General features: G+C 36.0%; 1 protein-coding gene across 2 annotated transcripts in view; it reads left to right on the top strand.

The window, feature by feature from the left end:
• The window catches only part of RADX (RPA1 related single stranded DNA binding protein, X-linked), a 30,054-nt gene extending 18,061 nt beyond the window's left edge, over positions 1-11,993 (top strand). The window contains exons 12-15 of one of the 2 annotated variants that reach the window (XM_075435255.1): positions 2,167-2,246; positions 6,196-6,489; positions 7,798-7,980; positions 8,885-11,993. In XM_075435255.1, coding sequence (XP_075291370.1) covers positions 2,167-2,246; positions 6,196-6,489; positions 7,798-7,980; positions 8,885-9,030 — 703 coding nt within the window. In that variant the 3' untranslated portion in view covers positions 9,031-11,993. Of the gene's footprint in view, positions 1-2,166; positions 2,247-6,192; positions 6,490-7,797; positions 7,981-8,884 lie in introns of both variants that reach the window. The other variant, XM_075435254.1, reaches the window with a different exon arrangement.
• Positions 11,994-12,231: the final 238 nt, after the last annotated feature.

Here is a 12,231-nt window from a genome sequence, read left to right as displayed (position 1 = left end):
CTAACTCAAGTTACACTGTACACACATCCAGCACAAAGCAATCCTGTAGGAACAACGTGTTGGGCAGGTACGAGAAATCATCCCAGCTACAGATCTGTAAAAGAAGTGGGGAAAAATTGTGAAAAGTTATTGTCATATTTTTCAGAGGATCTACTAGCTCTAAATCAGAGCCTATTCACCTCCAAAATGAGACAATTTAAAAAAAAAACATTTCTGTAATACCGACTTGTCAGCAGTACGACTTGGTTTAATCCTCTGCTTTAATGAAGAGGGAAGTTGACATGTATCTAACTTGACACCTTGATTTCTGGGCAAGCCTTTCCTAACGTGCTAGATTTTCATATCTCTTGTTGAGAAGTTCGAGTCTCGAAAGGGAGAGTTAGTTTTGTGGGCATTAATTTTTAATTGGACTACTTTTGTTAATACTTTTGAAAATGTCTTCTAATGACTTGAAAATGTGTTAGTATAGCTGGTACATAAATGTTTAATTCATTGTTGTGCATACACAGTTGTTACTTTCCATGATGGTTCTTGTAAAAGGAATTAATTCTTCAGAAGATACTATTTTCATGGAAACATTCTTTTGTCTATAAATAATACCATAGGAAACACAATGTAGTTGCTGAACTATCATTTTAGAAAGAGACAAACTTCCGTACTGCCTCTCATCAGAAAACATAAAAATACCACTGCATAAACTTAGATCTGACATCTTGCATGAATCTGTCTGAGGTTGCCCTGGGCCTCAAAATTTGAAAAATGCTGCGGACTACAAAGTCACATAGAAACGCATACAAATTCTCATTTACCAGCATTTTCAACACAGCTGTGCTCAGAAGCTTTGGGTGGATGGTGGGAAGCAAGAGGGTCATACTGGTTTAAAGTTCTCTATGTGGCAGCTTTTTTTGTTAACAAGTTCAGGTGGCTGAAACCTCCGTTCAGAGTTTGTGCTACCTAAGTGAGGAGTGCCTAGAGCTGGAGATCACAAGAAGGTCATTCCAGAACTTAGCTCACACCGTGATGATAGTGCATGTCATAAAATGTACTTGCATACTCAAAAAGCACAATGTATTTCCTTTTGTCTTATTACTAGATTTTAGATATTTTCCGTTTGTTACAAAACATTGATGTGAAATTTTCAAGATGCATACCAGTATGAAATGGGGAAAAAAAGAAAAAAAACCCTGTAAATCCTTATGACTGAAATACAGAATGTCCCACTAAACACGTTCATCTTCGATTCCTTTTTCACCGTCTGTATATTGTCCCTGTGTATTTGCAGTTACAGTATTTGATCAGTAACTGCTTTGGTAGTCTGGAATTTTAATGGCATGTTGACGAAGTCTTGCCTATGTCTCAGTTGTTTGTGATGCAAGATATTCAAGATAGTCTTTTTCCTAAGTTTATTCAGATATCGTAGTGAGTTTATAAGAAGCGGAACGGAACAAAGAAGAAAGGAATAAATGGGCCTAAGAGCTTATTTTACCATGTTTTGGGTGCAGAGTATCTGTTATATTTTTCTCCTGCATAATATCCTAGGTGATTCATTAGAGATTGTTAGAGAATAGTTGCTCACCATTAATTCAAAATTTCATGGTTAAAAGTGAAAGTATAACAGAAATCTAGTTTGCTTGACTGAACTGATTGTTACAACAGGGTAGTATGTTGAAAATAAAATATGTATTTGGACTTTATCATTTTGGATTCTGGAGTGATGGCGCGGCTCCATGCATGCTTTGTTTTTGACTGCTGAAGGGCGCAGCAGCATGCTGTGCAACCGTTTTTTAGAATCAAGTCATAAACCTGTTGGCCATTTGTGATGTTGAGCTTTTAATCTCACACACGGTGTTTCCAGCAGATGCCCAGGAGAGGGCAACAAACACTGGGTTTTGGGTGTAAAACACTTCCCCATCTACTTCATAAAGCACAAAAATACAGCAGTTCTTGTCGTGAGTTCTTCAAAACGGTTTTGCTGAGTGTAGCAGGTCTCATTATGTCAAGCCGCTATATTACAAGTCTCATGATACAAAACCAGGTACTAGTGCTCACTCGTTTGAGCTTGTGTCATTTATCATTAGAAATCTATCAAGGTTTGAACGTTTGCTGCATAGTGTTTGAGGTTAAATAGGTCTTAAATATAGATATACTATTACTTTTTTTTCATAGCTTGAATGAATTTCAACCTGAAGATTTTTTGCAAGATAAAAATGAACAGGCTGTATCAGACAGTTCACAGTACTGCACAGGTACGTTGCAAATAATTCTTACATTAACCTTAGGAGGTTTAAGCCTACTTCTTCTCTTCAGGTCCAAAACAGGCAACAAAGATATCCTTATAACCCTTGTTTGTCAGGACAGCTCTTCTGTGCATCTGGCTGCCTCAGCCTCTAGGGAGCCACTGCAGCAATGCATTGTTAAGGTCATTCTGCTCAGTCACGTCCCCGATACCTTCTAAAGGGTGGCTGGAAGGACAGTGTTGGGCAGTTTCCCAGTATGGGGAATAAATGCTTGGGAGCACTTAATAGCATAAGACCTTGCATTTTCTGTTGGCAGTTTTCTTGCTATAGTAATCTGGGTGTGGTAAAATAGTACCTAACTAAAAAGACAAATACAAGATGTGGGAGGAAATGAATGAAACATACAAACCAGTAATAAGAGTAATGTTTGGTTTAGGGATTTTTCTAAGTTTAATAATATTAACTTTTTCTTTCTTCCTCTGCAATTGACAAATAAACTCGTGTTCCATGCAGTTAGTTTCTTGATACCTATTTTTAGATGAAGGAAGAAGTCTGTCAGTTGTCATTATGTGCAGCTTGGTCTTTTTTTTATTTCATGCAAATATTGTGACATGTTTTCCTCTTTTCAGAGCTGATTGAATATACTCTGAGTTATGTAATTTTATCTAAAATTTAATCTACTACTAGCATCTGTTAATACATCTGCTAATTTACTTCTATGTATAGCTATATTGTGTATAATCTTGTCCATCCTTATATTTTTGTAAGGCAGCAGTTCATCTTAATTTGGTAATGGTCTCGATAGGTTTTCTTTGTAGCCTGTTGATGATGATCATCTCCGTTGTGCTGCTTTAAGGCAGTAGAAATTACAGTGAGTTTTCCCAAATGTTTAATATATTAAGAGACTGAAATGATGAGGAAACTTTCGAATTGGAGAAAAAATTGTACAGGTAACTGTTTAGAGTGAAGTTTTAATATAGAGAAAGAGAAGTCTCAGGTACTATGTAGCGATCTGTTCTTCAAAAGTAGGAAAACATATACATAAGCAAGTTTGATAATTAATTACTTTATTGGTTGTTAGGCTTTGGTCAAATTTCTTGTTGCTTTTAAAAATGAGAAATCAAATTGAGTGTTCTCCCCTGAAATTAATATTACAGGAATTTCTGGTTGCTGTAGTGTGTATTGTGCTATGCTGTTACTCTCTGTAGAATTGCTGGGATGTCATGTAGATCTGATAAAATGAGCACATGTATGCAGTTTTGATGAGTTGGTTTAAAAAATTGGTTTTCAAAAAAATAAAAAGATGTGAAGATGTGCAGTGAAATATATGCCTCATTTTTTAACTGTAGTGAAGAAGTCTTGCTTTGGCTACTTCTATTTAGATACTTATCTCTAATATGCAGATATATTTAGATACTTTTATTATTAAATTAAAATATTGTTTACACTGATCCTTCCTCACTGCATGTGAAACCCTATTTAACTTCAGTTGGCTGATATTTTGAGTGTAGTCCAAAATAAATGAATTAGTCTCTCATCTAATGTGAGTATGCAATAATTATGTGACTATGTTAGTAAATGTAGCTACTAAACATATGCACATATTTTTCTCATATAACATCAGTCCTACTATTAGTCTCACATAAAATAGTAGTTGTTTAGCTGATGCTAGTTTTATCTAAATAACAGCATGTTTATATTTTGCTTAACAAGCCTACTAATTATGATGTGTGTATCAAAGTGAACACTTTTCTATGCTGTGTTCCTTCAGATTTTGAAGATACCTTTTTTTGCAATATTCTGGGATTGTGTATCAACTACTTACATATCATATACTGATTTTTCCATTTACGGATGTATGGGTCATAGGTACCATATAAAATGGGAAGGTGTTACTCTGAGCTTCATAGTGTTGTTGCCATGGTCCCAGGTAGAGCTTTTTTTTTTTGTTTGCTTTAAATACCAGCAAGGGAAATTGCCCTTAGCTGCCTTTAGAAGCTACTTCAGGGAACATGAAATTTTTCCTTCCCCTCTGTTTATAACTATGTATTAACGGTGCTGACACTTCTGTCTCTTAGCTTCTCGGTATCATGACAGCCTGCATCACCGTAACACTTTCTGAATAGTCATTGGGTAGATGTACAAAAAAAGCCAATAGAGACATCCAAAACAAAATAAATTATTAAAGTATATTTTTTAAATGTTGAAATATGGGGGGGGGGGAGCAGTATTGGGATAAGGTTCGCTCACTGGAATTTTCTTTACTGCAGGTACTATTTTTTGCAAGAGGTACAAAGGAGGAGTAAAAGATTGCAGTCTGTGCTGTGAGATAATGTGAAACGTAGCTGTAAAGCAGAAACGCACTGACTCAGATTTGCTAACAAAAGTGTTTGCAAGAAAGAAACTTTATAGTAACAGTGTAGGCTGATAAACAAATTAACTTCTAAGTTTTTTACAAGAGAAAAAACCTATATACTGCTGTATACTGTAATTATACAGTAGATTAAAAAGAGAAATCCTTTTGCTAGCTGAACTTAAAATAGGGTTCATCTCAAATGCTTTCTGTGGGAAATCATGTGTTTAAATGTTCACAAAGCCATTGTTATATTTTTGATTGGTTTAAAGAAGAAAGTAGTCTTTGCTGCCAAGAGCCTCCCTGTAGCTAGAAGAGTTCAAACATTTGTTTTATTTTTCTTCTAAAGTGCAGTCAGATTGTTAAAGATTTCAGCATCTTATTGTTTAAATAACCAGTGGTGGCTGTTTCTACTGTGCTGTCCTAATTACACGTCTGTTTATGCTATGTTAATCATGAGCGTACAAGTAGGACACACAAATTACAGTACCAATGATATATTAAGGTAGAAAAGTAAAGTCAGGATTGAAGTTTTAGAAAGGGAAAGGTTGGGTTTTTTTCATCCCACCACCTATGTTCTGAAACTTTTTTGTAGTTTGCCTAATGTGTAGTGTTAAGTCTTCATGCTTGTAGAGATGAATTCTCCAAGTAAAATGGCGAGAAAAAAATGTTGCTTCGTGTAACAGCTTCCATGTGCCCCTTTGCCTTGTATAATGCATTCCGGTTGTGTGAGAAAAATACTGCAGACTGGTTTATGCAACCCCAAGCACGCTCCATTTCAGTATTAGTGTCAATTTTCTTTAAATTCGCTGTCCTTTGTTGCCTCATTCAATGCAGCAAGACTCTTACTCCCCTTGTTAAGTGTTCTTGCCTATGTTGTATCAAGTTTGTCTGTCTGCATTCTCAGTTTCTTCATTTTTGAGCATCCTGATACTCCATCGTAGCAATTACGACACTAAAAAAGTAGTAAAGTAAAAAAGCGTATGTTCATAGAGAAATGTTGGGGTGGATAATGTACCCACTTCAGAAGGCTACGTGATGAGCTGTTGTTCCACAGGAGATGGAGGAGATACAAGGCTATACTGGGGATATTTTGAAATAAGTTTTCTGATAAGCTGAACAGGTGGGGTTTAATGCTTGCCTTCAAAATTGGAAGTGATGGCTATATAAGCTTTTACCATTAACAATCCTCAGGTTACACGCATTAGGGAAGAAGAATGAAGCTATCATTGACTGTATAGCAAGAAATTTTAAATGTGGCATAGTCCTCAATGTAAGCATACAGTTATTGTGCAAGGGATGGAAAAGTTTACCTTCACTTGTACCCATTTTAAATTTGTTTTCATGGTAACATGCTCTCCAGAAACAAGCCACAATGGTGCTCTTCATGTGGTGAAAGAAGTCTTTTTACTACAAGTCTAGCCTCTAAGGTTACCAGCTGACTGGTGCTCCAACCCTAGTTGAATTCATTGTGTTGTATGTTTTGAACATTCTGCCATGTCATCATAATTGAAATGTTCTAATGAAAATATTTCTCATCTAGCAGAGAAGTGATATGATTCTATCAGTCTATAAGCAAGTGAATTTTTGCTGTATTTATAGTAGACCAAGAAGGAATGAGTGATATACCTGAAGCTGAAGAGAGTGGGAGAACTTGTGATTCATGGCAGAGTGACCTGTGGGCACAAGTGAAAGACAAGTTAATGAAGTATTTGCATCACAGCACAATTTTCCCAGAAAGCATCCCACGGAAATTTGATTATGTGCACAAAGACTTACTTATGCAACAGTACAACCTTCATGCAGCAGTGCACCAGCCAAAAGAAACCAGAACAGATAAAAATATCAATGAGTTTAAAAGTGCTAGTGGCCTTGGGTATTACGAAGTGACAGTTCTGGGTAAGTATTTGGTAGCTTGGCTTCTAAAACAGGTTAAGCAAGAGAAGTATAAGATCTTAGCTCTTTGCTGCATTGACTTGAGAGTGACTTGAAGGTTTGTCAGAAACTGAATGGATTTCTCTAAATTAATCAGTTGATTCTGAGTATTTCTTGAAGTTTAAAAAAATGATTGACGTTTTAGATTTTTGTTAGAGTCATGATTTAGGATAATTTTTTACCAGAAAGCTGTAATTCTCATTAAAAATACCTTTAAATGAAATGACTGAGTATCTTGCTTCTAGTATCACTTTTCATATAATTGCATTTTTGTATATAGGTTTATGTGTATCATTTGAAGAATTTGTGTAGTCCTTAAGCTATTGATTATTACAACTAGAGATAGATCTGGTTTACTCGTTCAACCAGTCTGGCACAATCAGGGAAATTATTCAATTGCACTTGATTGTCAGCTGTCTTTCCTGCTGGAGAGGTATTAATCAGAAACAAGTTAGTGTTCTTAAAGGGAAAAGGACAACTATAAAGGCTTCTTTTGAGCTTATTCTCATTTAGTTGTTTTTTGAGTACTGTTGCTCCTAAAGTGCCTTTCTTCCATGCTAGAAAATGAAGGGCTGTATTTTAGCCATACTCATCAGCTGCTCTCTGCTGCTTCTGGTTAGCACAAAGTGTCAGTTGATTGACCTTTATTTGTTAAAATATAAATATGCAAGTTGATGTGTGTCTGTCTGTTACCATTACTGTGGGATATTAATCTGTTTGATTTAGTTTTCCCATTAAAAACAGGAAAGAAATAGCCTCGTTTAAAGATGCTCATGTTAAGTTCCCATAATTTAAAAGTTTCCATTATTTGCTAATGGAGATTTGCAGAGAAGGTGTTTGAATATTTACAGTCATTGGAATCCTGGGACTTCTAATATTCAAGATGAAAGTAGCACAGGTACCACACTGTGTACTGTAGAGATACACTGGCTGCAAAATGAATTTCTCTGTCCTTGTAGCAGCAATAAAGTTAGAAAGGAATGTGAAATGGCTTCCAATGCTGGTTTAATGTTTTCTGAGCTAACAGCATTCTTAGCCTTAAATCACAGTGTGTTCTTATCAATTTGAATGTACTTATGTATAAATATAATATGCATATATATATAAGTATTTTTAGACATTGGTTATTAATTAATGGACCAAGAGCAAGTAAATAAAAATCAGTGTTCAGCCTGCAAGTTTGTTTTTTAAAAAAGAGCATAAGCAGTGGATGAATTTATTAATGGGCTGAACATGAAGTTTTCTGCTAACTCAGATATTTGTTTTCAACAGGTGTAAACCATGACGTAGCAATAGATGTTGCATTTCTTCCACTGTTTTGTCCTGAAGATCCCCACTTGTTTCAACTAGAAGACATTCAAAATGATACATTATTGTCTTGTATGAGTTGCATCTCTGCATGTCAGCAGAAGGCCACTAGCAATGGAAGGCTTCGTGACATGTTTCCACTTTCAAGTGAGACTGGCTTTTGCTGTCGTTACTCATTTATCGTTCTACCTTTCAATGCAAGAGTTAATCCTCTATAGAAATCTCTGTTGTAGGTCAACTGTTGTTCACCTCTTCAGTGAAAGATACGAATTCTGTGTGACCACCTTGAGTAAATAGATGTAATGCTGAACTTTCAAGGCAGTTTTTACTGGAGCTGTTCTCATACTCCAAAGATAGTATTTTAGCGTCCAAACCACAAACTCCTAAGTGACCTAGATAGTATTTGCAGATATTTGTGGATGCAACATTATACTGGTGTAGAAGTCAGTATGTGTGGCTAAGCATGTGGATATTTGGCTTGATCTGCTTTGAAATAGAGTGGAATAACTGCCGATCAGTCAGTCCATTTCACTGATGTCACTTTGAACAACTGCTTTAATGCAGCCTACAGTGTCTATCCACTGAAGTATTTGCCTGCTATTGAATAATTTTCCTTTAGATTATGCTTCTAGTTACTGGCACTTCACATCAAATATGGTGAACGCGATTAATATTAGTGTATCATACTGCAAAGTGCTATATAAGCATCATGCTATCCTGCATGTTTATATAGACAGACTTGATTTCGTTTAAATATGTGTTTACTTTTCCTTGATTAAGACTACGAAATCTGAGAATCACTAATGATTAAGTAATGCATATTTCAGCTTTTCCGTATCTAAGTTCTGATGCTGTCATTTCTAGTGATTGAATTTACTAATAAAATTCTACAAGAAAAAAAAAAAATCCCAGTAGGCCAGCATTTAGAAGAGGGGAGTTTTTCCATTAAAAGCAGGTTGAACATATACACAATAGTGCATGGAAAACAATGTCAATTCAGTAGATGTTTTTACTATATGTCTATTAAAACACTTTTTTTTTTAACTTCTAGATGAAATTGTAAAAGCAGCGATGGATCTAGATGGCAAACATGTTGTATGCATCTTGGACATCTGTCACTTGGGTGATAATAAGGTGGAAGTCTTTCTGAGCAAAATCTACAAGACAGTGGAACCTGGTGTGCTGGATCCAGTGTAATTTAATAACTTATTTTTCAAATTTATATTGTTCAAAAGGAGGGAAATAAAATTGCTGTAACTTGAATACACCCTCTACACATTGCACTTTTCTAGAACTAGCAGACAGAAACATAAAATTATGATTCTAAGAGTAATTGTAAGGTCATCCATGTAACTGAGAAGGACGATTGTTGCATTTATTTTTCGGCAGTCTTGAAACAGATTACACAATGTCTTGGTCACTTATGTTCAAGAAGGCTGAACAGGCAATACAGTGAGCTTATCTTTTGATAGGATACCAAGGAGTATAAATATGATTGTCATCTCTCTTTGTCTGCCTGTGCACATACATACACAGGAAATTTATATATCGGGGTGAGAACTGAGAAGAGAGGCAAGCTTTCCCAATATTAAAGGCAGTATTTGCAAAAGAATTAACTGGCTGTGATACAAATTTAGGCTGGAAATTAGAGTAATTTTTAGGATTAGAGCTGTTATGTTTTGTAGTGATCTATTAGTGGAGATACTAGGGGCAGCCTAACTGCTCTTTAGGCTCAAAGCTTACTGTGTTTGTGAAAGGGATTAAATACCATGGTGCTTTTAGTACTGGGGACTGGACTGAGTGATCCAAGAAGCCATGTTCAGTTCTTTTTACCTGAGCAAGGTCAGCTGCTGGTTTTATATGTCTGCTTTTGTATATACAGCGTTGGGTAGTGAGTGTGCACCTAAAGGTTTTTAACATATTTTATTTATTAATAAAAAAATGGAATATTTAAAAAAATAAACTTTGTTAGTGGAACTTGCTTTTAGATTTGGAAGAAACTAGGCTATCTTTAAGGAGTGCTTAGCATGGCAGGATACACAGTTTGTCACACCGTTAGGTTTTCTTCTGTTGGTCACTGCTATCCTCTTTCTTTTTAGTAATAGCTGTGTTCTGAGTGCATGAAGGAGCTCAGCAGCTGCCAGAAGCTGCTACTTCCACAAGAGCAAGAAACTCTGTAAAATTCTGTCAACTTTTTGCCTGTGTACGAAGTAGCAGCTGGCTGGTGCTGAGTTCAGAACCAAGCCCCACTTTTTCCTCCCATGTCAAACAGCCTCAAATCCTTTATTTATACAACTGTATCCTTATTCTCAAGCAGGAGCTAAAACACATTGCTGTTTGACAACTTGTCCATATGAAATGCTGGTCTCAGTTCAATTCTTTGAGAAGAAATGGTTGCATTATGGAAGCTTGCCATACTGTTACTGACCAAAGCCCACAGAGTTAATTTGTAGGAACAGATTTATTTATTTGTGGAAAACTTCTAGGCATGTTTTAGCAGCCTGTTTGTAACTGGGGGGAGTATCTCATGCAACTAGTAGCTCACTTGTCTGCCCTGGGGACAGTGGACTTTGTCTTCAAGTACTTAAATTCTGTACCCTAACTTCAGTTAATGGTAATTGAAGGAGAAACACAACTGTATTATAATACGAGTTCATAAGCAACTTAAGATAAAAGGTAAAAGCCTTAACAGTCTAAAGAAATTTATAAAATTACTCCGTCTCTCTAGTCTGGTTTACAGTTTTAAAATGTATTAATTAGAAAAGTTTCACTTAAATTGCACAGGGACTAAATTAAATGTGACTATATATTGTATGTTTATATTTTTTATGGATCATATAGTATTAGTTCTAGAGCAATGTTTGTCAACCCACGCCTTTCAGAGTACGTTGTAACCTTGCCACAGAAGGCATAATGGGAACATACCAACCCTCAAAGAGCATGGTGTTGCTTGCAATATGTTGTTTGTGTAATTCTGTTGCTTATGGGTATGTGAACATTAGTGGCCATTGCTCTAGAGTGAAAACGATTAGCACCAGCACTTCGTGTACGAAACTGAGCCATGCTGACTGTGTCAGCCAGTATATTTTATTTAGATATACTTCAGGTCGAAGTCTAATTTTAATGAAACCATTATTTCTAGAAGTAATTTTTAAAGTAATTATCTTTGTATGAAAGGACTGATGTGGCTAATGCTGTCACAGAGCCGCTCCATCCATCCCATGCGACAGAAATACAGCAAAGGCTGTTTGCCGCATTGCACTGCTTATTACACTTTAAACGTGTAGCATTAATCATTTAATCCTCCATGTTAGGACTTCCTAACTCTAAAAGAAATATCAGAATGGTCTGGAATATATATAATACGCGCTTGAGACTTTAAAGTATATTTTATTTTACAGAAGAATTGTTGGTTATTTTTCATGGCAAAAGCTGGGAAGGAGAGATGTTTCCTTGTGCAGAATGAAGTGCCAATGTTAGAAGCACAGGCTCTCTGTGTGTAGCTAAAGAATATTCGATGCCTGTAGTAGACTTGGAATTTCCATACTCTGGGTCATTCTGTAGAGGCACTGAGCGCCATCCCCGTAAGTGACACTGAACTTAATGTACCGACTTCAGTTTCTGAAGTGTTGCAGTATTAATATACGGTTCCACCACTCTGTCTGCCTCATCCCCGCCAAACCAGCACTGGGACAAAGGTCCTCTCTGCAAAGAAACTACTTGCTGTGTTGTTTCACTTCGTGTTTGTTGACACAAGTATAAAACCAAAGTATTTTTGATCCTGAGTTTGTTAAAACATGTTAATTTTGCCATGTTAAACCAAGATACAGAATCTTTACTCCTGTAAAATGTCATAGGAATCATCTTTCTTGCTGCTGTATATTGCCACTGCTAAGGGCAAAATACATTCCCTAGCTGTATAATTCATACCCAGCCAAAGAACTGTACTCTAAAATCTTACATTTGCATGTTTCTTGTGTTTTCAGCATTAATTTCAAAGAAAACCAGAGGAAGGTAAACTGTGTGTAGCTAATGGTACTTTTGAGTGTATAAAACTTGCTAAGTCATAGATCTTAAAGGTAAGATTGGTTTTGAATTAATGTGATGTAGAACTAGCACAATGCAACAAAATGGAGAGTGTAAATAAATGAGTTAATATATGTAAACGTCTTGGATTATTTCTTTCAATTTCGTTCCATTTTCTTATCACTTCTGAAAGCTGTTTCAGTTTGCCAAGAATCTTCTCCACAGTCATGTTTACTCTTTTAAAAAATCTTTGCAGGAGAACTAGGTCGAGCTTCCGTCAAAATATATGCCACCAATTGCAGCTTCTCTTGGCTTTCAGCACTGTGTGCATCATGACTTTTGCAGAAAAATGGGAAAAAGGTGTTGATGACT

The sequence above is a fragment of the Opisthocomus hoazin genome, chromosome 14 (assembly GCF_030867145.1).
Source record: "Opisthocomus hoazin isolate bOpiHoa1 chromosome 14, bOpiHoa1.hap1, whole genome shotgun sequence".
Classification (NCBI taxonomy): Eukaryota; Metazoa; Chordata; class Aves; order Opisthocomiformes; family Opisthocomidae; genus Opisthocomus; species Opisthocomus hoazin.
The sequence above is the reverse complement of the archived record's forward strand: the minus strand, read 5'-3'. Positions and strand labels throughout refer to the sequence as shown.